This window comes from Scyliorhinus torazame, chromosome 29, assembly GCF_047496885.1.
Source record: "Scyliorhinus torazame isolate Kashiwa2021f chromosome 29, sScyTor2.1, whole genome shotgun sequence".
Taxonomy (NCBI): Eukaryota; Metazoa; Chordata; class Chondrichthyes; order Carcharhiniformes; family Scyliorhinidae; genus Scyliorhinus; species Scyliorhinus torazame.
Window position 1 is genome coordinate 39,853,846 of NC_092735.1, and position 27,976 is coordinate 39,881,821.

A 27,976-nucleotide genomic window follows, 5' to 3' on the forward strand; every position below is an offset into this window, starting at 1 on the left:
GCGTGGCCAATCCACCTACACTGCACATCTTTGGGTTGTGGGGGCGAAACCCACGGAAACACGGGGAGAATGTGCAAACTCCACACGGACAGTGACCCAGAGCCGGGATCAAACCTGAGTCCTCGTTGCCATGAGGCAGCAGTGCTAACCACTGCACCACCGTGCTGCCAGTACTGGTGCTATGTTAATACTGGAATCTGCACCCTTTGCTGAATTAAATCACAGTGAACAGGTGTTGGCACTACATTTTATTTTGTAATGAATTTGATTCACTCTTACTTAATTTCCATGTGCAGTCCAGTTAAAACATCGGAGGATGGGTAGACATGACATATTACACATCTCGATAGCTACAAACAAAATCATCAGTACAGCGATGTTACTAGTTTCAATGTACTTCAGCTGGTTGGTGCTGGGGCAACTGTCGGTTTATCTACATTCTGTTTTTCAACACATGATGTTAAACCATGGAGCTGAACAACTGGCTGGTCTGTGTGGGATCTTGCTGTGCCAAACAGTTGCTGAGTTTGTCTAGATAACAATGACCGCAATGGGTTGGCCTCTCTCTGGTGTCAACATAGGGAATTGGTTTGCGCAGTTTAACCTCGTATTCCCCCTCATATCTTGGGGCCCTGTATCTAAGGAAGGATGTGCTGGGGCCTCGGAAAGTGTCCCGAGGAGGTTCACAAGAATGATTCCTGGAGTGAAGAGCTTGTCGTATGAGGAACGTTTGAGGACTCGGGGCCTGTACTCGTTGGAGTTTAGAAGGATGAGAGGGGATCCTATTGAAACTTACAGGATACTGCGAGGCCTGGATAGAGTGGACGTGGAGAGGATGTTTCCACTTGTAGGAAAAACCAGAACCAGAGGACACCATCTCAGACTAAAGGGCCGATCCTTTAAAACAGAGATGAGGAATTTCTTCAGCCAGAGGGTGGTGAATCTGTGGAACTCTGCTGCAGAAGGCTGTGGAGGCCAAATCTCACACTGTCTTTCAGACAGATTCTTGATTAATGAGAGGATCAGGGGTTATGGGGAGAAGGCAGGAGAATGGGGATGAGAAAATATCAGCCATGATTGAATGGCGGAGCAGACCCGATGGGCCGAGTGGCCTAATTCAGCTTCTATGTCTTATAGTTTTACTAACCTGAGATACCAACGTTAACACTCGGTCATTGATAAATTCTGTCATATCGAAAACCTGTGACCTTGTTAGTGGCCCTTCATGTCTGAGATTGAGTGCATGGGGTTGAACAGTTGCTCACATCAGCTAAAGAAGGGCTTATACCTTCCTTGTTCCCCACTTCGATCTCACAAGGCTTTGAGCAGTGATTATTACAATTCAGGCCCAGCTCAGTAAAACCGGCACCGTGTGGTGTACAGGGCTTGGTGATTAAAGTTCAATTTATTGAAGGTGTAGTTCAGGGGCTGGCCAGCAGGAGTCTACGTGTAGAGCAGGGGCAGGTGAGAGCCAGGCTGTGCTATCAATTCCCTATCATTAAAGCAGCGGTGGATGTATTGGGCAGTGTTTTCCTGTGATTCACAGAGTTTCTCCAGCCACTCTTGCCTCAGGCGGCGTCTTGATCGTACACCACCCCCACCTGCCTTCGCGCCTCATCTAAAATGCTCATTATCAGCTCACTCTCGGCCAATGGCAGATCGGGGCATTCCTTCAGCCCTGCAATAAAAACATGACAAGTTAGAAAGCACTCGACTCCCTCCCGACTGCCAGCGACAGCTGACACCAGCTAAAAACCTCAGCTCAATCCCAGCAGTGCGCAGTATCTTAATTTTACAATCTGGTGGGTCAGTAACTGAACCTTGTTGGCAAGATTCACCCCGGATCTGGCAGGTCAGCAGGGCAATGACAAAGTCCCATTTCATCTTGTTCCACCACCCTGTCCTTCTCCAAACTCTTCTGGTAAGTATTCAGTCAATCCTCCACCCTGGTTGAAAAGCATCAATAAAGGAGCAGGGTTATTGTGGCCCATCTAATGGGAAAGGTGGGGCCTTGTTTTGCAGGGGGACGTTACCTTTCTGAAGACACTGCCGCACTCGCTCAGCTTCGTAGCACAGGCCTGTACTGTTAATGAAGTTGAGGGGTTGAGGCGGAGCTGGCAGGGGGAACTCCTGGGCCTTTCCATTCACCACCAGACTTGTGGGGCACCACATCAATCCTGGAATCTTGGGGAAAGCAGACGGTGTCACAATAGAAAACAATCCATATTCTCTCGACTGATATTTTTTTTTTAGTGCTGCTTTAATCTTCTAGAGTGGACTCGATGGGCCGAATGGCCTTACTTCCACTCCTATGTCTTATAGAGAATGGGACATGTATTTCAGCATTCTCCCCCCTCTCTGTCAGTATTAGTCTGAGGATCAACACCCAGTGGCTAGACACGGTGATGTGTGTCACCTGTGCATTATAACCTGCAGTATCCTATGGGATCACGCGTGAAGATTGGGGCGTTGCTGGAGTGTGAATACCTATGGACCTGCCCTCTTGAGTGCGAGGATCGTTGGTGAGGAAATAAAATATCGCCGGGCCCTTGTTAAATGCTGGGAGGATATTGAACATGAACTGTGTAGCTCCACATTGTTGGGAAATTATATCACAGGCTCCCATCAGTATAAGCAACGGGACAGCTGCACACAATGTGCTACAAGTGTATTATGTGGCTGTGTTTGCTGTCCGGTGGCACTGGAGAAGTAGCCTGTGGTGGGCAACGAGGGGGCTGGGGATTTTTATCAACTTATCAAAACAAAATGATTAAAGTTTCCTTTAAAAAAAAAAAAAATTTAGAATACCCAATTCTTTTTATTCCAATTAAGGGGCAATTTAGCATAACCAATCCACCTACCCTGCTTGGGGGTGAAACCCACGAAGACACGGGGAGAATGTGCAAACTCCACAAGGACAGTGACCCGGGGCCGGGATCGAACCTGAGGCAGCAGAGCTATGATTAAAGTTTCCTTTGAGATTCTGTTCACAAAAATTTCCCTTTAAAGGGGCTGCCTTTCAATTTACCCCTAAATTTGTCGATTTGGTTAACCAAAAGAAGTGCACGTGAGTAAGGGGGGGGCAGAGAGAAAGTTACCGTGATTGTCCCCTTTGTCCCACTGATAGTTGCCTGGTTAGCAAGCTGTACTGCCATGGTTACAGTTACCAGGGCCATACGTTTCCTGGAGTACTTCAGTACAATGGTTACTGCCTCATCAACACCTGCAGAGATACAACAGGGGAAATGATAAGAATACAGTCAGGAACCCTTCCACCAACTGGAAGTAGATTTAATAATCATATTTTGTCACAAGTAGGCTTGCATTAACACTGCAATGAGGTTACTGTGAAAATCCCCTGGTCGCCATACTCCTGGCGCCTGTTTGGTACACAGGTGAATTGGACATTCTGAATTCTCCCCAACAGCACGTCATTCGGGACTTGTGGGAGGAAACCGGAGCACCCGAAAGAAACCCACGCAGTCACGGGGAGAACGTGCAGACTTCACACAGACAGTGACCCAAGCAGGGAATTGAACCTGGGACCCTGGCGCTGTGGAACCATAGTGCTAACCACTGTGCCAGCACGCCGCCCACATTTGAACCACATCCAGAACTAACATCAACGCTATATCTCAGCGCAAAGCAGAGACTGAGCGTTTTGAAGTGAAGAGGCAAAAAAATTATATGGGTGTTACCTGTCTCTGGATGGTTAATTCCATACTTGCCTTTCTCGGTCAGGAATCCCGTGGCTTGTACGGACTCTGGCTTCTCACCACTGAACGCCATGCAGACAAACTGGAGGCAGTAACAGCCAATGTCAAGCAACACTCCTCCACCCAACTCCTTATCTACCAGCCGTGGAGTTTCCAGCATGAACGTCCCAAACTCGGCTTTAACCATTTTGACCTCCCCCACGTCATTGTGGGACAGTAGTTCACGAATGGCATTGGAGACCGGGAAAAAACGGGTCCATAAACCCTGTCAATACAAAGCCCAAAATCAGGTGAAAGAGAAACTCCCTCCTAAAGCCTGACACGTTCTCAGCTCACTCAGCATCAACTGCCCAGAATGTAACACGGAGAATGCAGAAGATGTTGTTTATATACAGACCCAGTGGGCTTAATATAGCCAGAGCTGCTCAATTCCATTGAGCTACATTTTCACTGCCAGAGCGTCAGGACGACATAGGTTCAAGTCCCACTCCAGGACAGTTTTAAAAACTCATTTGTGGGATTAGGGATACCCATTGAAGCCACCAGCTCCCCACCCCCTGGGTTGCATGCGTAGGGAGTGTGTAACATTGTGTGTTTTCTATTCTCTTGCCCCTCCCCGCAGGAGAAGGCTGCTCACAATCGCTGAGAGAGCGCTGGACCTGTGGCCCCGCTCGCCCCAGGAGACCGCCGCCAGGTGACCCCAGGTCACAGGGCGGGAATCATAGCAGGCCGCCTCCACTCCTGATGTACCACCTGGGGTTCCACCTTGATGTGGCGTTAGGGCCCAAAAAACCTGAAGGGATGACAACAGTGAGGGTGGCACATAAGATAGCGATCAGGGCGAGGGCACAATCCTGTATATATATATATATATATATATATATGTTCACAATAATTACCTGTGCACAACGTTACAACCTGTCTCTGTGCTCTGTCTGATCTGGGCTGGCCGCTGCGGGGGGGGTGATGGGCAGATGTGGGTGGGCTTGGCCCAGTGACCGTTTCCAGCCAGCACTCACTGCTCCGGGTCCCACCCCCATCCTCCCCCACCTCTGTCGCCCCAGCGATTTGATTGGACCGTGTGATCGAATGGTCAACTCGCGTGCAGGGATCACCCAGGTGGATGGAGGAAAGTGCTACCGTGGGCAGGAGTCATAGACGCCGAACGGTGCGGAGCACCAGAGCTCATCCCAGAGCGGATTGTCATCATCCTCCATCCCATGGGCCAGATCCACTGTTACTGCCAACCCAGGGCCCGCACCCCAAAGCGAGGCAGGTAGGAAACCCGGAGGGGGTTGCAAGAGGTGGGGGATCGGGTTGCGCAGGGAGGGTGTTCATGGGAGGAAATGGATGGGATTTTCGTACCACAGGCCAGTCCCCCTAGTCGGTGAACCTGGTGGCGGTTAGAGCGTCCTGTGCACATCGGCCTGGCGCACAAGTTGTGCAGCCTCCTGTGCCTCCCGGTCCCCAAGTCCTGCCCATCCCCGTCCTTCTCTGCATCCTCGTCATATGAGGATTGACGTACATCCTCTTCCTCCAGCACGTCAGCCCTCCGCTGTGCGGTGTTGTGGAGGATGCCGCAGGCCACCACAATGTGGGAGACACTCCTAGCGCTGTACCAGGTCCCCTCCAGAGCCGTCCAGGCACCTGAGCCGCATCTTCAGGATGACGAAGCACAGTTGGATCACACAGCTGGTCGCTGCATGGGAATCGTTGTAGCGGGTCTCCACGTCGTTCTGTGGCCTCCGGGTAGGCATCATCAACCACGACTGCAGCGGGTAACCCCTGCCGCCCAGGAGACAACCCCCCCCCCAACCTGGGGGCGCCTCGAAGAGATCAGGAACCATCAAGTGTGCCAGGATGAAGGCACCATGCACGCTGCCCGGGCGCAGACATGCATGATGCGCATCTCATGGTCACACATCGTGGGCTGGCTGCAGATGAGGTTGGGCGGGGGCATGGGCGGCCGATGGAGTTTAATTTGGATAAATGAGGGGATGCATTTCGGTCGATCAAATCAGGGCAGGACCTACTCGGTTAATGGTAGGGAGTTGGGGAGAGTTACAGAACAAAGAGATTTAGGGGTACAGGTCCATAGCTCCTTGAAGGTGGACTTGCAGGTGGACAGGGTGGTGAAGAAGGTATTCAGCATGCAAGGTTTTATTGGTCATAATATTGAATACAAGAGTTGGGACGTCTTGTTGAAGTTGTACAAGACATTGGTACGGCCACACATGGAACACTGTGTTCAGTTCTGGTCACCCTATTATAGGAAGGATATTGTTCAACGAGAAAGAGTGCAGAAGAGATTGACGAGGATGCTACCAGGACTTGATGGTCCGAGTTATAAGGAGAGGCCGGATAGGCTGGGACTTTTTTCCCAGGAGCGTAGGAGGCTTAGGGGTGATCTTATAGAGGTCTATAAAATAATGAGGAGCATAGGTAAGGTAGATAGTCAACATCTTTTCTAAATGTAGAGGAGACTAGAACTAGAGGGCATAGGTTTAAGGTGAGTGGGGAGAGATACAGAAGAGACCAGAGGGGAAATTTCTTCACACAGAGGGTGGTGAGAGTCTGGAACGAGCTGCCAGAGGCAGTGGTAGAGGCGGGTATAATTTTGCCCTTTATAAAGCAGTTAAGATAGTTGCATGGGCAGGGGGGGTATAGAGGGATATGGGCCAAAAACGGGCAAGTGGGACTAGCTTAGTGATAGAAACTGGGCGGCATGGACCAGCTGGGCCGGCTCTCCATCCTCACCAGCTGCCTGCTGTTCCCTTGGGGCAGGCCTCGCTGCTGCAGCTCCCTCCTCCTCGAGCAGCTGCAGCTCGTAGAGCCGCAGGGCATCCCCCAGTGCTGCGACGACCAGCAGGAAGGCCACCATTGCTGGTTGTATTCCAATATCCATTGTCAGCAGGGGGTGAAAGGCTGACATGATGCGTACCGCCATGCCCAACCAGGTCCAACGGACTACATGGTGGCCCCGGTTGGCACTGCGGGCTCTGCCCCCGCTTCCTCCCCTCCCCCCATCGCAACACCCCTGCCCCATCGGTGCCTGGCACCGTGACGCCCATTCTTACTGCCAGGGGTAATGTCGGCTGTTGCTGCCCTTGCCAGTGGTACGCTCCGTGGCCCCCTTCTGGCGCCCCCTGTAGGGGCTACTGTGGGTGTGACCTTGGGTGGGCCGGGTGGGCCCCACTGGCGGGTGGCGGCCGGTTGGGGGGGGGGTGGGTGATATGGTGGAGTGTGGGGGCTGGGGTGTGGTGGGGTGGAATGAGGGGGTGGGAGTTGGTCACGCATACGGACAGTGTCACTGCGCAATACGTACAGAGTGGAATGCATTGACGCTGCTTTTGAGGCACCGGAGAATTGCGATTGGAATGAACCCATCGTCCGCCACGATTTTGGCGTCAAGTCCAATTCTCCGCCCAATCGCCTTTCCAGATTTCGGAGCCGGCCGACGGAGAATCCTGCCCCAAGTCTCTCCTTGAGGAATAGTTAAGAATTTTCCCATAAGGTCCCCATACGCAGCACTATCGTAATGGATGATTTATCCCATGAGATCTCACTGTGTACAAAATGGTTAAACCTTTCTGTTTTCACAGAGTTCAAGATGTTGACAAGACCCAATGCCAAAACTAAGCTATATATTCAAAACAGGAGAGAGAATTAGCCTGACATCAGCCATTGGCGAGTGCTATTACCAAGGAAGTTTTAACAATACACTTAGAAAAGTACGGTATTGTACGATTAGAACATGGTTTTATGAAAGAGAAATTCTGTTTGATAAATTTATTAGAGGTATTTGAGGATGGAATGAGCAGGGTGGGTTAAGCGGAAACAGTAGGGGTAGTATCCAGGGAATTATAGACCTGTGAGCTTGACGTCAGTGGTCGGCAAACTGTTGGAGAAGATACTGAGGGATAGGATCTGTTCACATTTGGGAGAAAATAGACTTATCAGTGATAGGCAGCATGGTTTTGTGCAGGGAAGGTCATGTCTTACAAACCTAATAGAATTCTTTGAGGAAGTGACAAAGTTAATTGATGAGGGAAGGGCTGTAGATGTCATATACATGGACTTCAGTAAGGCGTTTGATAAAGTTTCCCATGGCAGGTTGATGGAAAAAGTGAAGTTGTATGGGGTTCAGGGTGTACTAGCCAGATGGATAAAGAACTGGCTGGGCAACAGGAGACAGAGAGTAGTGGTGGAAGGGAGTGTCTCAAAATGGAGTAAGGTGACTAGTGGTGTTCCACAGGGATCCGTGCTCGGACCACTGTTGTTTGTGATATACATAAATGATCTGGACGATGGTATAGGTGGCCTGATTAGCAAGTTTGCAGATGGTACTAAGATTGGTGGAGTTACAGATAGCGAGGAGGACTGTCAGAGAATACAGCAAAATATAGATAGATTGGAGAGTTGGCCAGAGAAATGGCAGATGGAGTTCAATCCAGGCAAATGCGAGGTGATGCATTTTGGAAGATCTAATTCAAGAGCGGACTATATAGTCAATGGAAGAGTCCTGGGGAAAATTGATGTAGAGAGAGATCTGGGAGTTCAGATCCATTGTACCCTGAAGGTGGCAACGCAGGTCGATAGAGTGGTCAAGAAGGCATACAGCATGCTTGCCTTCATCGGACGGGGTATTGAGTACAAGAGTCGGCAGGTCATGTTACAGTTGTATAGGACTTTGGTTCGGCCACATTTGGAATACTGCGTGCAGTTCTGGTCGTCACATTACCAGAGGGATGTGGATACTTTAGAGAGGGTGCAGAGGAGGTTCACCAGGATAATGCCTGTTATGGAGGGTGCTAGCTATGAAGAAAGGCTGAGTAGATTAGGATTGTTTTTGTTGGAGAGACGGAGGTTGAGGGGGGACCTGATGAGGTCTACAAAATTATGAGAGGTATGGACAGGGTGGATAGCAACAAGCTTTTTCCAAGAGTGGGGGTGTCAATTACAAGGGGTCACGATTTCAAGGTGAGAGGGGGAAAGTTTAAGGGAGATGTGCGTGGAAAGTTTTTTACGCAGAGGGTGGTGGGTGCCTGGAACGCTTTGCCAGCGAAGGTAGTAGAGGTGGGCACGATAGCATCATTTAAGATGCATCTAGACAGATATATGAACGGGCGGGGAACAGAGGGAAGTAGATCCTTGGAAAATAGGTGACAGGTTTAGATAAAGGATCTGGATCGGCGCAGGCTGGGAGGGCCGAAGGGCCTGTTCCTGTGCTGTAATTTTCTTTGTTCTTTGTATATTTGGATTTCCAAAGGGCATTTCATAGAATCATAGAATCATAAAAGTTTACAGCATGGAAACAGGCCCTTCGGCCCAACCAGTCCATGCCGCCCAGTTTTTACCATTAAGCTAGTCCCAGTTGCCCGCACTTGGCCCATAACCCTCTATACCCATCTTACCCATAGAACATAGAACAGTACAGCACAGAACAGACCCTTCGGCCCTCGATGTTGTGCCGAGCATTGTCCGAAACCAAGATCAAGCTATCCCACTCCCTGTCATTCTGGTGTGCTCCATGTGCCTATCCAATAACTGCTTGAAAATTCCTAAAGTGTCCGACTCCACTATCACAGCAGGCAGTCCATTCCACACCCTAACCACTCGTTGAGTAAAGAACCTACCTCGGACATCCCTCCTATATCTCCCACCCTGAACCTTAATAGTTATGCCCCCTTGTAACAGCTACATCCACCCGAGAAAATAGTCTCTGAACGTCCACTCTATCTATCCCTCTCATCATCTTATAAACGTCTATTAAGTCACCTATCATCCTCCTCCGCTCCAAAGAGAAAAGTCCGAGCACACTCAACCTTTCCTCATAAGACCTATCCTGCAAACCAGGCAGCATCCTGGTAAATTTCCTTTGCACCCTTTCCAATGCTTCCACATCCTTCCTATAGTGAGATGACCAGAACTGCACACAATACTCCAAATGTGGTCTCACCAGGGTCATGTACAGTTGCAGCATAACCCCACGGCTCTTAAAGTCAAGCCCCCTGTTAATAAACGCTAACACACTATAGGCCTTCTTCATGGCTCTATCCACTTGAGTGGCAACCTTCAGAGATCTGTGGACATGAACCCCAAGTTCTCTCTGTTCCTCCACATTCCTCACAACTCTGCCGTTGACACTGTAATCCGCATTTAAATTTTTTCTACCAAAATGAATCACCTCACACTTATCAGGGTTAAACTCCATCTGCCATTTTTCGGCCCAGTTCTGCATCCTATCAATGTCTCTTTGCAGCCTACAACAGCCCTCCACCTCATCCACTACTTCACCAATCTGGTGTCATCAGCAAATTTACTGACCCACCCATCAGTCCCCTCCACCAAGTCATTGATAAAAATCACAAATAGCAGAGGACCCAGCACTGATCCCTGTGGTACAACACTGGTAACTGGTCTCCAGTCTGAATATTTTCCATCCACCACCACCCTTTTGTGATAGCCAGTTACTTATCCAATTGGCTAAATTTCCCTCTATCCCACACCTCCTTACTTTCTTCATAAGCCGACCATGGGGAACTTTATCAAACGCCTTACTAAAATCCATGTATACGACATCAACTGCTCTACCTTCATCTACACACTTAGTTACCTCCTCAAAGAATTCAATCAAATTTGTGAGACAAGACTTACCCTTCACAAATTCGTGTTGACTATCCCGGATTGAGCTGCATCTTTCCAAATGGTCATAAATCCTATCCTTCAGGACCTTTTCCATTAACTTACCGACCACCGAAGTAAGACTAACCGGCCTATAATTACCAGGGTCATTCCTATTCCCTTTCTTGAACAGAGGAACAACATTTGCCACTCTCCAGTCCTCTGGCACTATCCCCGTGGACAGTGAGGACCCAAAGATCAACGCCAAAGGCACTGCAATCTCATCTCTTGCCTCCCAAAGAATCCTTGGATATATCCCATCTGGCCCAGGGGACTTGTCGACCCTAAGGTTTTTCAAAATTGCTAATACATCCTTCCTCAGAACATCTACCTCCTCCAGCCTACCCACCTGAATCACACTCTCATCCTCAAAAACATGGCCCCTCTTCTTGGTGAACACTGAAGAAAAGTATTCATTCAACACCTCTCCTTCATGTAACTATCTAAATGCTTTTTAAAAGACACAATTGTACCCGCCTCTACTACTACCTCTGGCAGCCCATTCCAGACACTCACTACCCTCTGAGTGAAGAAATTGCCCCTCTGCGCCCTTCGGAATCTCTCCCCTCTCACCTTAAACCTATGCCCTCTAGTTTTAGACTCCCCTACCTTTGGGAAAAGATGTTGACTATCTACCTTATCTATGCCCCTCATTATTTTATAGACCTCTATAAGATCACCCCTAAGCCTCCTACGCTCCAGGGAAAAAAGTCCCAGTCTATCCAGCCTCTCCTTATAACTCAAACCATCAAGTCCCGGCAACATCCTAGTAAATCTTTTCTGCACTCTTTCTAGTTTAATAATATCCTTTCTATAATAGGGTGACCAGAACTGCACACAGTATTCCAAGTGTGGCCGTACCAATGTCTTGTACAACTTCAACAAGACGTCCCAACTCCTGTATTCAATGTTCTGACCAATGAAACCAAGCATGCCTAATGCCTTCTTCACCACCCTGTCCACCTGCGACTCCACCTTCAAGGAGCTATGAACCTGTACTCCTAGATCTCTTTGTTCTATAACTCTCCCCAACGCCATACCATTAACTGAGTAGGCCCTGGCCTGATTCAGTCTGCCAAAATGCATCACCTCACATTTATCTAAATTAAACTCCATCTGCCATTCGTCGGCCCACTGGCCTAATTGATCAAGATCCCGTTGCAATCCTAGATAACCTTCTTCACTATCCACTGTGCCACCAATCTTGGTGTCATCTGCAAACTTACTAACCATGCCTCCTAAATTCTCATCCAAATCATTAATATAAATCACAAATAACAGTGGACCCAGCACCGATCCCTGAGGCACACCACTGGTCACAGGCCTCCAGTTTGAAAAACAACCCTCTACAACCACCCTCTGCCTTCTGTCGTCCAGCCAATTTTGAATCCAATTGGCAACCTCACCCTGGATCCCGTGAGCTTTAACCTTCTGCAACAACCTACCATGCGGTACCTTGTCAAAGGCTTTGCTAAAGTCCATGTAGACAACGTCTACTGCACTGCCCTCATCTACCTTCTTGGTCACCCCCTCAAAAAACTCTATCAAATTTGTGAGACATGATTTTCCACGCACAAAGCCATGCTGACTGCCCCGAATCAGTCCTTGCCTCTCTAAATGCTTGTAGATCCTGTCTCTCAGAATACCTTCTAGCAACTTACCTACTACAGACTTTAGGCTCACTGGTCTGTAGTTCCCAGGCTTTTCCCTGCTGCCCTTCTTAAACAAGGGCACAACATTCGCCACTCTCCAATCTTCAGGCACCTCACCTGTGGCTGCCGATGATTCAAATATCTCTGTTAGGGGACCCGCAATTTCCTCCCTAGCCTCCCACAACATCCTGGGATACATTTCATCAGGTCCCGGGGATTTATCTACCTTGATGCGCTTTAAGACTTCCAGCACCTCCTCCTCTGTAATATGCACACTTCTCAAGACATCACTATTTATTTCCCTTAGTTTCCTAACATCCATGCCTTTCTCCACCGTGAATACCGATGAGAAATATTCATTCAGGATCTCACCCAACTCTTGTGGCTCTGCACATAGATGTCCTTGTTGATCCTTAAGAGGCCCTACTTTGTCCCTAGTTACTCTTTTCCCCTTTATGTATCTGTAGAATCTCTTTGGATTCTCCCTTGCAATATTTGCCAAAGCAATTTCATGTCCCCTTTTTGCCCTCCTGATTTCCCTCTTAACTCTATTTCGACAATCTCTATACTCTTCAAGGGATCCACTTGATCCCAGTTGCATATGTACGTCATATGCCTCCTTCTTCTTTTTGACCAGAGTCTCAATATCTCGAGTCATCCAGCGTTCCCTACTTCTACCAGCCTTGCCCTTCACTCTAAAGGGAATGTACTTACCCTGCACCCTGGTTAACACATTTTTAAAAGCCTCCCATTTACCAGCCGTCCCTTTGCCTGCCAATAGTCTCCCCCAATCTACCTCTGCAAGTTCCTGTCTGATACCATCAAAATTGGCCTTGCCCCAATTAAGAATTTTAACTCTTGGGCCAGACCTATCATTCTCCATAGCTATCTTAAAACTAATGGAGTTATGATCACTTGTCCCAAAGTGATCCCTCACTAGCACTTCTGTCACTTGCCCTTCCTTATTTCCCAAGACGAGGTCAAGTTTTGCCCTCTCTCTAGTCGGTCCATCCACATACTGAATGAGAAATTCCTCCTGAATACACTCAACAAATTTCCCTCCATCCAAGCCCCTAATGCTATGGCTGTCCCAGTCAATGTTGGGAAAGTTAAAGTCCCCTACTACTACCACCCTATTATTCTTGCAGCTATCTGTAATCTCCTTACATATTTGCTCCTCAATTTCCCGCTGACTATTTGGGGGCCTGTAGTACAGTCCTACCAAGGTGATCTCTCCCTTCTTATTTTTCAGTTCCACCCATATAGACTCAGTGGGCGAACCCTCGGATATATCCCCTCTAAGTACTGCCGTGATGTTCTCCCTAATCAAAAACGCCACTCCCCCTCCTCTCTTACCTCCTGTTCTATCCTTTCTATAGCATCTGTACCCCGGAACATTGAGCTGCCAGTCCTGCCCCTGCCTTAGCCATGTTTCAGTCATAGCTATAATATCCCAGTCCCATGTGCCCGTCCATGCCCTGAGTTCATCTGCTTTGCCCGTCAGGCCCCTTGCATTGAAATAAATGCAGTTTAATGTAGACTTTCCTTGCTCTCTGCCCTGCTTTCTCTGGTCATGCTTTACACACTCTCCCTTCCTGCCTTTTGTTTCTGTCCCCACTGACTTCCTACATCGGTTCCCATCCCCCTGCCACATTAGTTTAAACTCTCCCCAACTGCACTAGCAAACACACCCCCGAGAACATTGGTTCCGGTCCCACCCAGATGCAGACCGTCCGATTTGTACAGGTCCCACCTCCCCCAGAACCGGTCCCAATGTCCCAGGAATTTGAAACCCTCCCTCTTGAACCATCTCTCAAGCCACGTATTCATCCTAGCTATCCTGCCATTCCTACTCTGACTATCACGTGGCACTGGTAGAAATCCTGAGATTACTACCTTTGAGGTCCTACTTTTTAGTTTAACTCCTAACTCCCTAAATTCAGCTTGTAGGACCTCATGATAAGGTTATCAAGGAACCTTTGATAAGGTTCCACAAAGATCATTAATCCACAAGGACTCACGATGTTGGGGGTGATATATTAGCAAGGATAGAGGACTGGCCAACTAACAGGAAAAAGGGGAGTCTGGATAGGTAAACAAACAGGAAGCTGAGAGCAAGGATAAATGGGGAATTGTAAAGTTGTGAGACAGTAATTAATGGAGTGCTGCAGGAATCAGGGGCGGGATTCTCCGCCACGGTGCCACACTTCTGCCCTGCCCCGCCGGTGGGATTCCCCGCCCCGCCACACTTCTGCCCCGACCCGCCGGCGGGATTCCCCGCCCCGCCCCACCACACTTCTGCCCCGACCCACCGGCGGGATTCCCCGCCCCGCCACACTTCTGCCCCAACCCACCGGCGGGATTCCCCGCCCCGCCACACTTCTGCCCCGCCCCACCGGCGGGATTCCCCGCCCCGCCCCGCCACACTTCTGCCCCGCCGGCGGGATTCCCCGCCCCGCCACACTTCTGCCCCGCCCCGCCGGCGGGATTCCCCGCCCCGCCCCGCCACACTTCTGCCCCGCCCCGCCGGCGGGATTCCCCACCCCGCCCCGCCACACTTCTGCCCCGCCCCGCCGGCGGGATTCCCCGCCCCGCCCCGCCACACTTCTGCCCCGCCCCACTGGCGGGATTCCCCGCCCCGCCCCGCTGGCGGGATTCCCCGCCCCGCCACACTTCTGCCCCGACCCGCCGGCGGGATTCTCCGTCCGGCCCCGCCACACTTCTGCCCCGCCCCGCCGGCGGGATTCCCCGCCCCGCCACACTTCTGCCCCGACCAGACGGCGGGATTCTCCGCTACGCCGGCCGGTCAGCGGGGTTTCCCAGTGTGCGGCAGCCCCACGCCGTCGGGAAAACCCTGGGCGCCCGCAAAACGGAGAATCCCGCCGGCGGAGAATCCCGCCCCAGTGCTGTGGTCTCAGCTATTTATAATCTATATCAATGACTTAGATGAAGAGACAGAAAATGACATATCTGGGTTTGCTGACAACACAAAGCTAGGTGGGAATGCAAGCAACGAGGGGAATGCAAAGAGATAGAGTGGGCATCAAGATTAAGTGAGTGGGCATCAAGTTGGCAGATGGAGCATGATGTCTGGAAGTGTGACGGTCCTCACTTTGGTCGTCAGGATAGAAAAGCAGAACATTTTTTAAAAGGCATGAAACTTGTAAAAGTTGAGAGATTTGAATGTACTCGTATAAAGGACAAAAAAACGTTAGCACAGAGGTACAGCAAGCGATTAGGAAAGCAATGTTGCCTCTTATTGCAAGGAGACTGGAAGACTAGCATGACGCTGTCTTGCTACAATTGGATGGGGCTTTGGTAAGACCACACCTTGAATACCATGTGTGATTGTGGCCCCCATGTTTCAGGAAGAATATATTTGTATTGGGGGAAACAGAGCAACAGTTCCTGGATTGGACCCTGGGGTGAGAGAGTGATGAGAAGTTGAGTACGTAGGGTCTATATTCTCTGGAGTTTCGATGAATAAGCGATGATCTAATTGAAACATTGAAGATGATGAAGGGGTTTGACAGGGTAGACACAGGGATGTTGTTTACACCTCCACTAACTGGCCAATCAGGAACAAGGAGGCACAGTTTCTGAATAAGGGTCTGATCATTTAAGACTGAGCTCAGAAATTTTTTTTTCATTCAAAAGGTTGTGAACCTTTGGAATTTTCAATCCCGAAAGTAGTTCCATCATTGAATATATTGAAGAGGCTGGGGTACATTTTTTTGTCTTGAAAATGAGGGACATGCTCTGGACAAGTCACATGGGCTGGAAACACTAACTCTGTTTCTCTCTCCACCAACGCTGCCTGACCTGCTGGGTTTTTCCAGCATTTTTCCTGTTTCAGATTTCCAGCATTTGCAGTATTTTTGCACACTCACACTTTCAGGGAGCTTTGCTCTAACCCTGACCGTACCTGAGCTCAGAGTGCCTGGCACTGACACTGGGGACCTGAATTGGGAAATACAATTCCAGCTCTCAATCGGGTTGTGCTGTCTTCAGTTAAAAGTTTGAAAAGCATTTGTTAAATGAAGAGAATGAACTCACCTCCATGAGGAAGCGGTCACTGTGTCGTGCCGCACAGACAAGTTGTTGAACCTGCCGCAGGTTCATGGCCATCGGCTTCTCACACAGAACATTCTTCCCGGCTCTCAGCATCAGCAGAGCCACTCTCAAGTGCTCAGGATTAATGATTCCCACATAGACAATGTCTGACAAATGAGGAATACATTGGTACAGTCACAGACTATTACAAGTTGGCAGATGGAGCATGATGTGCGACCGGGGGGGGGGGGGGGGGGGGTGGTAGCACAGTGGTTAGCAGGACTGCTTCACAACTCCATGGTCCCAGGTTCGATTCCGGCTTGGGTCACTGTGTGGAGTCTGCACATCCACCCCGTGTGTGCGTGGGTTTCCTCCAGGTGCTCCGGTTTCCTCCCACAGTCCAAAGATGTGCAGGTTAGGTGGATTGGCCATGATAAATTGCCCCTTAGTGTCCAAAGGGGTTGGGTGAGGTTACTGGGTTACAGGATAGGGTGGGGGTGTGACTCTGTTACTGTCACTCTGTTACTGTCACACTGTTACTGTCACACTGTTACTGTCACACTGTTACTGTCACACTGTTACTGTCACTCTGTTACTGTCACACTGTTACTGCCACACTGTTACTGTCACTCTGTTACTGTCACTCTGTTACTGTCACACTGTTACTGTCACTCTGTTACTGTCACTCTGTTACTGTCGCACTGTTACTGTCACACTGTTACTGTCACACTGTTACTGTCTCTCTGTTACTGTCACTCTGTTACTGTCACTCTGTTACTGCCACACTGTTACTGTCACACTTACTGTCACTCTGTTACTGTCACACTGTTACTGCCACACTGTTACTGTCACTCTGTTACTGTCACACTGTTACTGTCACACTGTTACTGTCTCTCTGTTACTGTCACTCTGTTACTGCCACACTGTTACTGTCACTCTGTTACTGTCACTCTGTTACTGTCACACTGTTACTGTCTCTCTGTTACTGTCACACTGTTACTGTCACTCTGTTACTGTCACACTGTTACTGCCACACTGTTACTGTCGCTCTGTTACTGTCACTCTGTTACTGTCACTCTGTTACTGTCACTCTGTTACTGTCACACTGTTACTGTCACTCTGTTACTGTCACACTTACTGTCACACTTACTGTCACTCTGTTACTGTCACACTGTTACTGTCACTCTGTTACTGTCACTCTGTTACTGTCACACTGTTACTGTCACTCTGTTACTGTCACACTGTTACTGTCACACTGTTACTGTCACACTTACTGTCACTCTGTTACTGTCACACTTACTGTCACTCTGTTACTGTCACACTGTTACTGCCACACTGTTACTGTCACTGTGTTACTGTCACTCTGTTACTGTCACACTGTTACTGTCACTCTGTTACTGTCACACTGTTACTGTCACACTGTTACTGTCACACTTACTGTCACTCTGTTACTGTCACACTGTTACTGCCACACTGTTACTGTCACTCTGTTACTGTCACACTGTTACTGTCACACTGTTACTGTTACTCTGTTACTGTCTCTCTGTTACTGTCACTCTGTTACTGTCACTCTGTTACTGCCACACTGTTACTGTCACTCTGTTACTGTCACACTGTTACTGTCACTCTGTTACTGCCACACTGTTACTGTCACTCTGTTACTGTCACTCTGTTACTGTCACACTGTTACTGTCACTCTGTTACTGCCACACTGTTACTGTCACTCTGTTACTGTCACTCTGTTACTGTCACACTGTTACTGTCACTCTGTTACTGCCACACTGTTACTGTCACTCTGTTACTGTCACTCTGTTACTGTCACACTGTTACTGCCACACTGTTACTGTCACTCTGTTACTGTCACACTGTTACTGTCGCTCTGTTACTGTCACACTGTTACTGTCACTCTGTTACTGTCACACTGTTACTGTCACTCTGTTACTGCCACACTGTTACTGTCACTCTGTTACTGTCACTCTGTTACTGTCACACTGTTACTGCCACACTGTTACTGTCACACTGTTACTGTCACTCTGTTACTGTCACTCTGTTACTGTCACACTGTTACTGCCACACTGTTACTGTCACTCTGTTACCGTCACACTGTTACTGTCGCTCTGTTACTGTCACTCTGTTACTGTCACACTGTTACTGTCACTCTGTTACTGTCACTCTGTTACTGTCACACTGTTACTGCCACACTGTTACTGTCACTCTGTTACTGCCACACTGTTACTGCCACACTGTTACTGTCACTCTGTTACTGTCACTCTGTTACTGCCACACTGTTACTGCCACACTGTTACTGTCACACTGTTACTGTCACACTGTTACTGTCACACTGTTACTGTCACTCTGTTACTGTCACTCTGTTACTGTCACACTGTTACTGTCACTCTGTTACTGCCACACTGTTACTGTCACTCTGTTACTGTCACTCTGTTACTGTCACACTGTTACTGTCACACTGTTACTGTCTCTATGTTACTGTCACACTGTTACTGTCACTCTGTTACTGTCACACTGTTACTGTCACTCTGTTACTGCCACACTGTTACTGTCACTCTGTTACTGTCACACTGTTACTGTCGCTCTGTTACTGTCACACTTACTGTCACTCTGTTACTGTCACACTGTTACTGCCACACTGTTACTGTCACTCTGTTACTGTCACACTGTTACTGTCACACTGTTACTGTCACTCTGTTACTGTCTCTCTGTTACTGTCACTCTGTTACTGCCACACTGTTACTGTCACTCTGTTACTGTCACTCTGTTACTGTCACTCTGTTACTGTCACACTGTTACTGTCTCTCTGTTACTGTCACACTGTTACTGTCACTCTGTTACTGTCACACTGTTACTGCCACACTGTTACTGTCACACTGTTACTGTCTCTCTGTTACTGTCACTCTGTTACTGTCACTCTGTTACTGTCACTCTGTTACTGTCTCTCTGTTACTGTCTCTCTGTTACTGTCACACTGTTACTGTCACTCTGTTACTGTCACTCTGTTACTGTCACTCTGTTACTGTCACACTGTTACTGTCACTCTGTTACTGTCACTCTGTTACTGTCGCTCTGTTACTGTCGCTCTGTTACTGTCACACTGTTACTGTCACACTGTTACTGTCACTCTGTTACTGTCACACTGTTACTGTCACACTGTTACTGTCACTCTGTTACTGTCACACTGTTACTGTCACACTGTTACTGTCACTCTGTTACTGTCACTCTGTTACTGTCACACTGTTACTGTCACTCTGTTACTGTCACTCTGTTACTGTCACACTGTTACTGTCACACTTACTGTCACTCTGTTACTGTCACACTGTTACTGCCACACTGTTACTGTCACTCTGTTACTGTCACACTGTTACTGTCACTCTGTTACTGTCACTCTGTAACTGCCACACTGTTACTGTCACTCTGTTACTGTCACACTGTTACTGTCACTCTGTTACTGTCACACTGTTACTGTCACACTGTTACTGTCACTCTGTTACTGCCACACTGTTACTGTCACTCTGTTACTGTCTCTCTGTTACTGTCACACTGTCACTGTCACACTGTTAATGTCACTCTGTTACTGTCACACTGTTACTGTCACTCTGTTACTGCCACACTGTTACTGTCACACTGTTACTGTCTCTATGTTACTGTCACACTGTTACTGTCACTCTGTTACTGTCACACTGTTACTGTCACACTGTTAATGTCACTCTGTTACTGTCACACTGTTACTGTCACTCTGTTACTGTCACTCTGTTACTGTCACACTGTTACTGTCTCTCTGTTACTGTCACTCTGTTACTGCCACACTGTTACTGTCACTCTGTTACTGTCACTCTGTTACTGTCACACTGTTACTGTCACACTGTTACTGTCACACTGTTACTGTCACACTGTTAATGTCACTCTGTTACTGTCACTCTGTTACTGTCACACTGTTACTATCTCTCTGTTACTGTCACTCTGTTACTGCCACACTGTTACTGTCACTCTGTTACTGTCACTCTGTTACTGTCACACTGTTACTGTCACACTGTTACTGTCACACTGTTAATGTCACTCTGTTACTGTCACACTGTTAATGTCACTCTGTTACTGTCACACTGTTACTGTCACACTGTTACTGTCACACTGTTAATGTCACTCTGTTACTGTCACACTGTTACTGTCACACTGTTACTGTCACTCTGTTACTGTCACACTGTTACTGTCACTCTGTTACTGCCACACTGTTACTGTCACACTGTTACTGTCTCTATGTTACTGTCACACTGTTACTGTCACTCTGTTACTGCCACACTGTTACTGTCACTCTGTTACTGTCACACTGTTACTGTCACTCTGTTACTGCCACACTGTTACTGTCACACTGTTACTGTCTCTATGTTACTGTCACACTGTTACTGTCACTCTGTTACTGTCACTCTGTTACTGTCACTCTGTTACTGTCACTCTGTTACTGTCACACTGTTACTGTCACTCTGTTACTGCCACACTGTTACTGTCACTCTGTTACTGTCACTCTGTTACTGTCACACTGTTACTGTCTCTCTGTTACTGTCACTCTGTTACTGCCACACTGTTACTGTCACTCTGTTACTGTCACTCTGTTACTGTCACACTGTTACTGTCACACTGTTACTGTCACACTGTTAATGTCACTCTGTTACTGTCACTCTGTTACTGTCACACTGTTACTATCTCTCTGTTACTGTCACTCTGTTACTGCCACACTGTTACTGTCACTCTGTTACTGTCACTCTGTTACTGTCACACTGTTACTGTCACACTGTTACTGTCACACTGTTAATGTCACTCTGTTACTGTCACACTGTTACTGTCACACTGTTACTGTCACACTGTTAATGTCACTCTGTTACTGTCACACTGTTACTGTCACACTGTTACTGTCACTCTGTTACTGTCACACTGTTACTGTCACTCTGTTACTGTCTCTATGTTACTGTCACACTGTTACTGTCACTCTGTTACTGCCACACTGTTACTGTCACTCTGTTACTGTCACACTGTTACTGTCACTCTGTTACTGTCACACTGTTACTGTCACTCTGTTACTGCCACACTGTTACTGTCACACTGTTACTGTCTCTATGTTACTGTCACACTGTTACTGTCACTCTGTTACTGTCACTCTGTTACTGTCACTCTGTTACTGTCACTCTGTTACTGTCACTCTGTTACTGCCACACTGTTACTGCCACACTGTTACTGTCTCTATGTTACTGTCACACTGTTACTGTCACACTGTTACTGTCACTCTATATTACTGATTACTATCAGTCTATTATTGTCACAGTTACAGTCACATTGTTGTCAGGCTGTTAGTCTCACACTGCCCACGTGATAACATCCATTTAGCAGGGCAGCACGGTGGCGCAGTGGTTAGCACTGCGGCCTCACGGCGCCGAGGTCCCAGGTTCAATCCCGGCTCTGGGTCACTGTCCGTGTGGAGTTTGCACCTTATCCCCGTGTCTGCGTGGGTCTCACCCCCACAACCCAAAGATGGCAAACTAGGTGGATTGGCCATGCTAAATTGCCCCTTAATTGGAAAAAATTAATTGGGCACTCTAAATTTTAAAAAAATAACAACCATTTAGCTGAGGTTTGGGATTTTTCTGGGATCTTTACAGAGACAAACACAGAAACAGTTAGACAGAGAGCTGGGCAGAGAGAGACCTCTATACGGAACCCGTGGCCCAGGAGCCTGGGTGATGGGAATGCTCACCGACACTGGGATCGGTTGCCAGCTCCTCATATGAACCGTACGATTTGGGGATTTCATGTTTTTTTGCAAAACTGCGAGCTCGTGAAGAATCCCGAGAGGCCACAGCGACTACCTGTGAACAGAGACAAGAAATCAGCCTCCAAACTGCCCGGGTACAGTCAGAGGCCAACCTGGTGGAGTTACTGCCCTCCCCCCACCCACTCCAGAACAACTGGCAGGACATTGCCCTGATTTCTGACAGTGGCGGCACTTTGGCTGTCAGGTGCATCACAATGGACTGCGACTGGCTCTTGGTGCCGACAGGAGGGGGAGTTGGGCATCGCTCCTTTGCCTGGAACCGGATACCTCCCACAGACTGCCCGCTGATCCCGCCTGATTGGTGCCCACAAGAATCCAGAAAAGTGGGCAGCACAGTGGCACAGTGGTTAGCACTGCTGCCTCCCAGCGGCAGGGGCCCGGGTTCAATTCCGGCCTCGGGTGGCTGTGCGGAGTCTGCACGTTATCCCCGTGTCTGCGTGGGTTTCCTCCGGGTGCTCCGGTTTCCTTCCACAGTCCAAAGATGTGCTGTTGGGTAGATTGGCCACGATAAATTACCCTTAGTGTCCAAAAGGTTGGGTGGGGTTACGGGGATAGGGTGGGGGCAGTAGGCCGAGGTAGGATGCTCTTTCGGAAGGTCGGTGCAGACTCGATAGGCCAAGTGCCCATTTTCTGCACTGTCCATTCTGTGAAAATGGGGTTGGGACGAGGGGGGTGAATTCTCCATCCTGGTTAACCCCGAGTGTCCCCTGGGGAGGGTTAATCTCACCCCTGGACTGTAGCAAAGTGGGAGTGACCCCTGTCCCCGAATGTCCCCAGTCACCTCAGCCCAAAACACCCAGACAGCAACACAGGAACTCACCCCTCCCTCTGTCTCCCTCACTCCTCGTGTCTCCCTCATTCCCCCTCCCTCCCTCACTCCCTGTCTCCTTCCCTCGCTCACTCCCATCTCCCTCACTCCACATCTCCTTCACTCTCCCTGTCTCCCTCCGTCACTCCCCGTTTGTCCCTCCTTCCCTCCCTCACTCCTCCTGCCTCCCTCCCTCTCTGCCTCCCTCCTCTCATTCTTTCTACCTCTTTAAGTCTGTCTCTCCCTCCTTATCCCTTTCCACATCTTTCTTTCCTCTCTATTCCTCCATTTGTTTTCTGTCTCTATCTCTGACTCGCTCTATCCTTTCCTTTCTTTTGTTTACACCTTGCACACTCCCTGCTTCTCTCCTCCTTTCTCTCATGCTTCCTTCCCTCTTTCTCCATCACTCTTTCCCTCCCTCCCACACTCTCTCTCTCACCCTCCCACACTCTCTCCATCCCACTCTACCTCTCTCTCCCTCCCTCCCGCTCTCCCTCCCTCCCAGACTCCCTCCATCGCACACTCTCTCTCTCCCTCCCTCACACCCGCACTCTCTCTCTCTCCCTCCCTCCCTCACACCCGCACTCTCCCTCCCAACCTCCCACACTCTCTCTCTCTCCCTCCCGCACTCTCCCTCCCTCACACCCACACTCTCCCTCCCTCCCTCCCACACTCTCTCTCCCTCCCTCCCGCACTCTCTCTCTCTCCCCCTTCCTCCCTCCCTCCCACTCTCTCTCTCCCTCCCACCCACACTCTCTCTCTCCCTCCCTCTGTCCCTCAATCTCTCTCCGTCCCACCCACACTTTCTCTCTCTCTCTCCCTCCCTCCCGCACTCTGTCTCCCTCCCTCCTGCACTCTCTCTCTCCTGCACTCTCTCTCCCTCCCACCCACACTCTCTCTCCCTCCCTCCCACACCCTGTCTCTCCCTCCCTCTTGCACTCTCCCTCCCACACTCTCTCTCTCTCTCCCTCCCACCCACACTCTCTCTCCCTCCCTCCCGCACTCTCTCTCCCTCCCTCCCACACTCTCTCTCTCTCTCCCTCCCTCCCACTCTCTCTCCCTCCCTCCCTCCCGCACTCTCTCTCCCTCCCTCCCTCCCACACTCTCGCTCCCTCCCTCCCACACTCTCTCTCCCTCCCTCCCGCACTCTCTCTCTCTCCCCTTCCTCCCTCCCTCCCACTCTCTCTCTCTCCCTCCCTCCCACTCTCTCTCCCTCCCTCCCACACTCTCTCTCCCTCCCTCCCGCAGTCTCTCTCTCTCCCCCTTCCTCCCTCCCTCCCACTCTCTCTCCCGCACTCTGTCTCCCTCCCTCCTGCACCCTCTGTCTCTCCCTCTCGCACTCTCCCTCCCTCCCACACTCTCTCTCCCTCCCTCCCACACCCTCTGTCTCTCCCTCTCGCACTCTCCCTCCCTCCCACACTCTCTCTCTCTCCCTCCCACCCACTCTCTCTCTCTCTCCCTCCCTCCCGCACTCTCTCTCCCTCCCTCTCACACTCTCTCTCTCCCTCCCTCCCTCCCACTCTCTCTCCCTCCCTCCCTCCCGCACTCTCTCTCCCTCCCTCCCTCCCACACTCTCTCTCCCTCCCTTCCACACTCTCTCTCCCTCCCACACTCTCTCTGTCCCTCCCTCCCTCCCACTCTCTCTCCCTCCCTCCCTCCCACACTCTCTCTCCCTCCCTCCCTCTCTCTCTCTCCCTCTTCCTCCCTCTCTCCCACTCTCTCTCCCTCCCACACTCTCTCTCCCTCCCTCCTGCACTCTCCCTCTCTCCCCCGTCCTCCCTCCCACCCACACTCTCTCTCTCTCCCTCCCACCCACACTCTCTCTCTCCCTCCCTCTGTCCCTCAATCTCTCTCCCTCCCACCCACACTTTCTCTCTCTCTCTCCCTCCGTCCCACACTCTGTCTCCCTCCCTCCTGCACTATCTCTCTCCTGCACTCTCTCTCCCTCCCACCCACACTCTCCCTCCCTCCCTCCCACACCCTCTGTCTCTCCCTCCCTCTCGCACTCTCCCTCCCTCCCACACTCTCTCTCTCTCCCTCCCACCCACACTCTCTCTCTCTCCCTCCATCCCGCACTCTCTCTCCCTCCCTCCCACACTCTCTCTCTCTCCCTCCCTCCCACTCTCTCTCCCTCCCTCCCACACTCTCTCCCTCCCTCCTGCACTCTCTCTCCCCCTTCCTCCCTCCCTCCCACTCTCTCTCCCTCCCTCCCTCCTGCGCTCTCACTTTCCTGCACTCTCTCTCCCTCCCTCCCACACTCTCTCTCCCTCCCTCCCTCCCACACTCTCCCTCCCTCCCTCCCACACTCTCTCTCTATCCCTCCCTCCCACACTCGCACACTCTCTCTCCCTCCCTCCCACACTCTCCCTCCCTCCCTCCCACACTCTCTCTCCCTCCCTCCCTCCCACACTCCCTCCCTCCCACACTCTCACACCCTCCCTCCCACACTCTCTCTCTCTCTCTCCCTCCCACCCGCACTCTCCCTCCCTCCCTCCCCCCTGCCACTCTCTCTCCCTCCCACCCTCCCGCACTCCCTCCCTCCCTCCCGCAAACTCTCTCCCTCCCTCCCGCACACTCTCTCCCTCTCACCACACTCTCTCTATCTCTCTCTCCCTCCCGCACTCTCTCTCCCTCCCTCCCGCACTCTCTCCCTCCCTCACTCTCTCTCTCCCTCCCACACACACTCTCTCTCTCTCTCTCTCCCTCCCTCCCGCAAACTCTCTCCCTCCCTCCCGCACTCTCTCTCCCTCCCACCCACACTCTCTCTCTCTCTCCCTCCCTCCCGCAAACTCTCTCCCTCCCTCCCGCACTCTCTCTCCCTCCCACCCACACTCTCTCTCTCTCTCTCCCTCCCTCTGTCCCTCACTCTCCCCTCCCACCCACTCTCTCTCTCTCTCTCCCTCCCTCCTGCACTCTCTCTCCCTCCCTCCCGCACTCTCTCCCTCCCTCACTCTCTCTCTCTCCCTCCCACCCACACACTCTCTCTCTCCCTCCCTCCCGCACTCTCTCTCCCTCCCTCCCACACTCTCTCTCTCCCTACCTCCCACTCTCTCTCCCTCCTTCCCACACTCTCTCTCCCTCCCTCCCGCACTCTCTCTCTCTCCCCCTTCCTCCCTCCCTCCCACTCTCTCTCCCTCCCTCCCTCCTGCACTCTCACTCTCCTGCACTCTCTCTCCCTCCCTCCCACACTCTCTCTCCCTCCCTCCCTCCCACACTCCCTCCCTCCCACACTCTCACTCCCTCCCTCCCACACTCTCTCTCTCTCCCTCCCTCCCGCACTCTCCCTCCCTCCCTCCCTCCCACACTCTCTCTCCCTCCCCCTCCCACACTTTCTCTCTCCCTCCCCCACACCCACTCTCCCTCCCTCCCTCCCGCACTCCCTCCCTCCCTCCCGCAAACTCTCTCCCTCCCTCCCGCACTCTCTCTCCCTCCCACCACACTATCTCTCTCTCCCTCCCTCCCGCACTCTCTCTCCCTCCCTCCCGCACTCTCTCCCTCCCTCACTCTCTCTCTCTCCCTCCCACACACACTCTCTCTCTCTCTCTCCCTCCCTCCCGCAAACTCTCTCCCTCCCTCCCGCAGTCTCTCTCCCTCCCACCCACACTCTCTCTCTCTCTCTCCCTCCCTCTGTCCCTCACTCTCCCTCCCACCCACACTCTCTCTCTCTCTCCCTCCCTCCTGCACTCTCTCTCCCTCCCTCCCGCACTCTCTCCCTCCCTCACTCTCTCTCTCTCCCTCCCACCCACACTCTCTCTCTCTTTCCTCCCTCCCGCACTCTCTCTCCCTCCCTCACTCTGTCGCTCTCTCACCCCCTCCCGCACTCTCTCCCTCCCGCACTCTCTCTCTCTCCCTCCCACCCACACGCTCTCTCTCTCCCTCCCTCCCACACGCTCTCTCCCCCCCTCCACACTCACTCCCTCCTGCATTCTCTCTCCCTCCCACACTATCTCCCTCCATCCCTCTCTCCCGCACTCCCTCCCACACTCTCTCTCCCACACTCTGACACTCTCCCTCTCTTTCATACTCTCTCTCACACTCTCTCTCACACTCTCTCTCCCCCACACTCTCTCTCCCTCCCTCACTCTCTCCCCCCCTCCCCCACTCTGTCTCCCTCCCACTCTCTCTGCCTCCCTCCCTCCTGCACTCTCACTCTCCTGCACTCTCTCTCCCTCCCTCCCACACTCTCTCTCCCTCCCTCCCTCCCACACTCCCTCCCTCCCACACTCTCACTCCCTCCCTCCCACACTCTCTCCCTCCCTCCCGCACTCTCCCTCCCTCCCTCCCACACTCTCTCTCCCTCCCCCTCCCACACTCTCTCTCTCCCTCCCCCCTCCCACTCTCTCTCCCTCCCTCCCTCCTGCACTCCCTCCCTCCCTCCCGCAAACTCTCTCCCTCCCTCCCGCACTCTCTCTCCCTCCCACCACACTCTCTCTATCTCTCTCTCCCTCCCTCCCGCACTCTCTCCCTCCCTCACTCTCTCTCTCTCCCTCCCACACACACTCTCTCTCTCTCTCCCTCTCTCCCGCAAACTCTCTCCCTCCCTCCCGCAGTCTCTCTCCCTCCCACCCACACTCTCTCTCTCTCTCTCTCCCTCCCTCCCGCAAACTCTCTCCCTCCCGCACTCTCTCTCCCTCCCACCCACACTATCTCTCTCCCTCCCTCCCCCCTGCACTCTCTCTCCCTCCCTCCCGCACTCTCTCCCTCCCTCACTCTCTCTCTCTCTCCCTCCCACCCACACTCTCTCTCTTTTCCTCCCTCCCGCACTCTCTCCCTCCCGCACTCTCTCTCTCTCCCTCCCACCCACACGCTCTCTCTCTCCCTCCCTCCCACACGCTCTCTCCCCCCCTCCCACACTCACTCCCTCCTGCATTCTCTCTCCCTCCCACACTATCTCCCTCCATCCCTCTCTCCCGCACTCCCTCCCACACTCTCTCTCCCACACTCTGACACTCTCCCTCTCTTTCATACTCTCCCTCACTCTCACACTCCCACACTCCCTCTCTCTCTCTCTTCCACACACTCTCTCTCTCTTCCACACGCTCCCTCTCTCCCACACTCCCTCTCTCTGTACCTGGTGACTCTCAGGAGGAAGGGTTTTTAAAGCCACCACGAAATCATGGCTGATTCTGCCGGCTCCGCAGATGCCCCAACTGGTGGCCATTGAGTGTGCCGGGCCCGGGGAGGGAACTCTTGCTGCTGCTTTATAGGGTCAGGAAGGATTAGCGAC

General features: G+C 51.2%; 1 protein-coding gene across 2 annotated transcripts; it reads right to left on the minus strand.

Annotated features, from left to right (window-relative positions):
- Nucleotides 1-235: 235 nt before the first annotated feature.
- LOC140404094 (trans-1,2-dihydrobenzene-1,2-diol dehydrogenase-like) lies at nt 236-27,976 on the minus strand. 2 transcript variants are annotated; one of them, XM_072492490.1, is made up of 7 exons: nt 27,821-27,976; nt 21,864-21,975; nt 16,109-16,272; nt 3,699-3,981; nt 3,099-3,223; nt 2,034-2,184; nt 236-1,678 (listed from the first exon to the last, which is right to left on the minus strand). In XM_072492490.1, exons 1-7 carry the CDS (start codon nt 27,908-27,910, stop codon nt 1,569-1,571), a joined length of 1,035 nt encoding a protein of 344 aa, XP_072348591.1. In that variant the 5' UTR covers nt 27,911-27,976; the 3' UTR covers nt 236-1,568. The 2 variants fall into 2 exon arrangements, with proteins under 2 accessions (XP_072348591.1, XP_072348592.1); XM_072492491.1 differs by having other exon boundaries at nt 3,729-3,981; nt 27,821-27,975.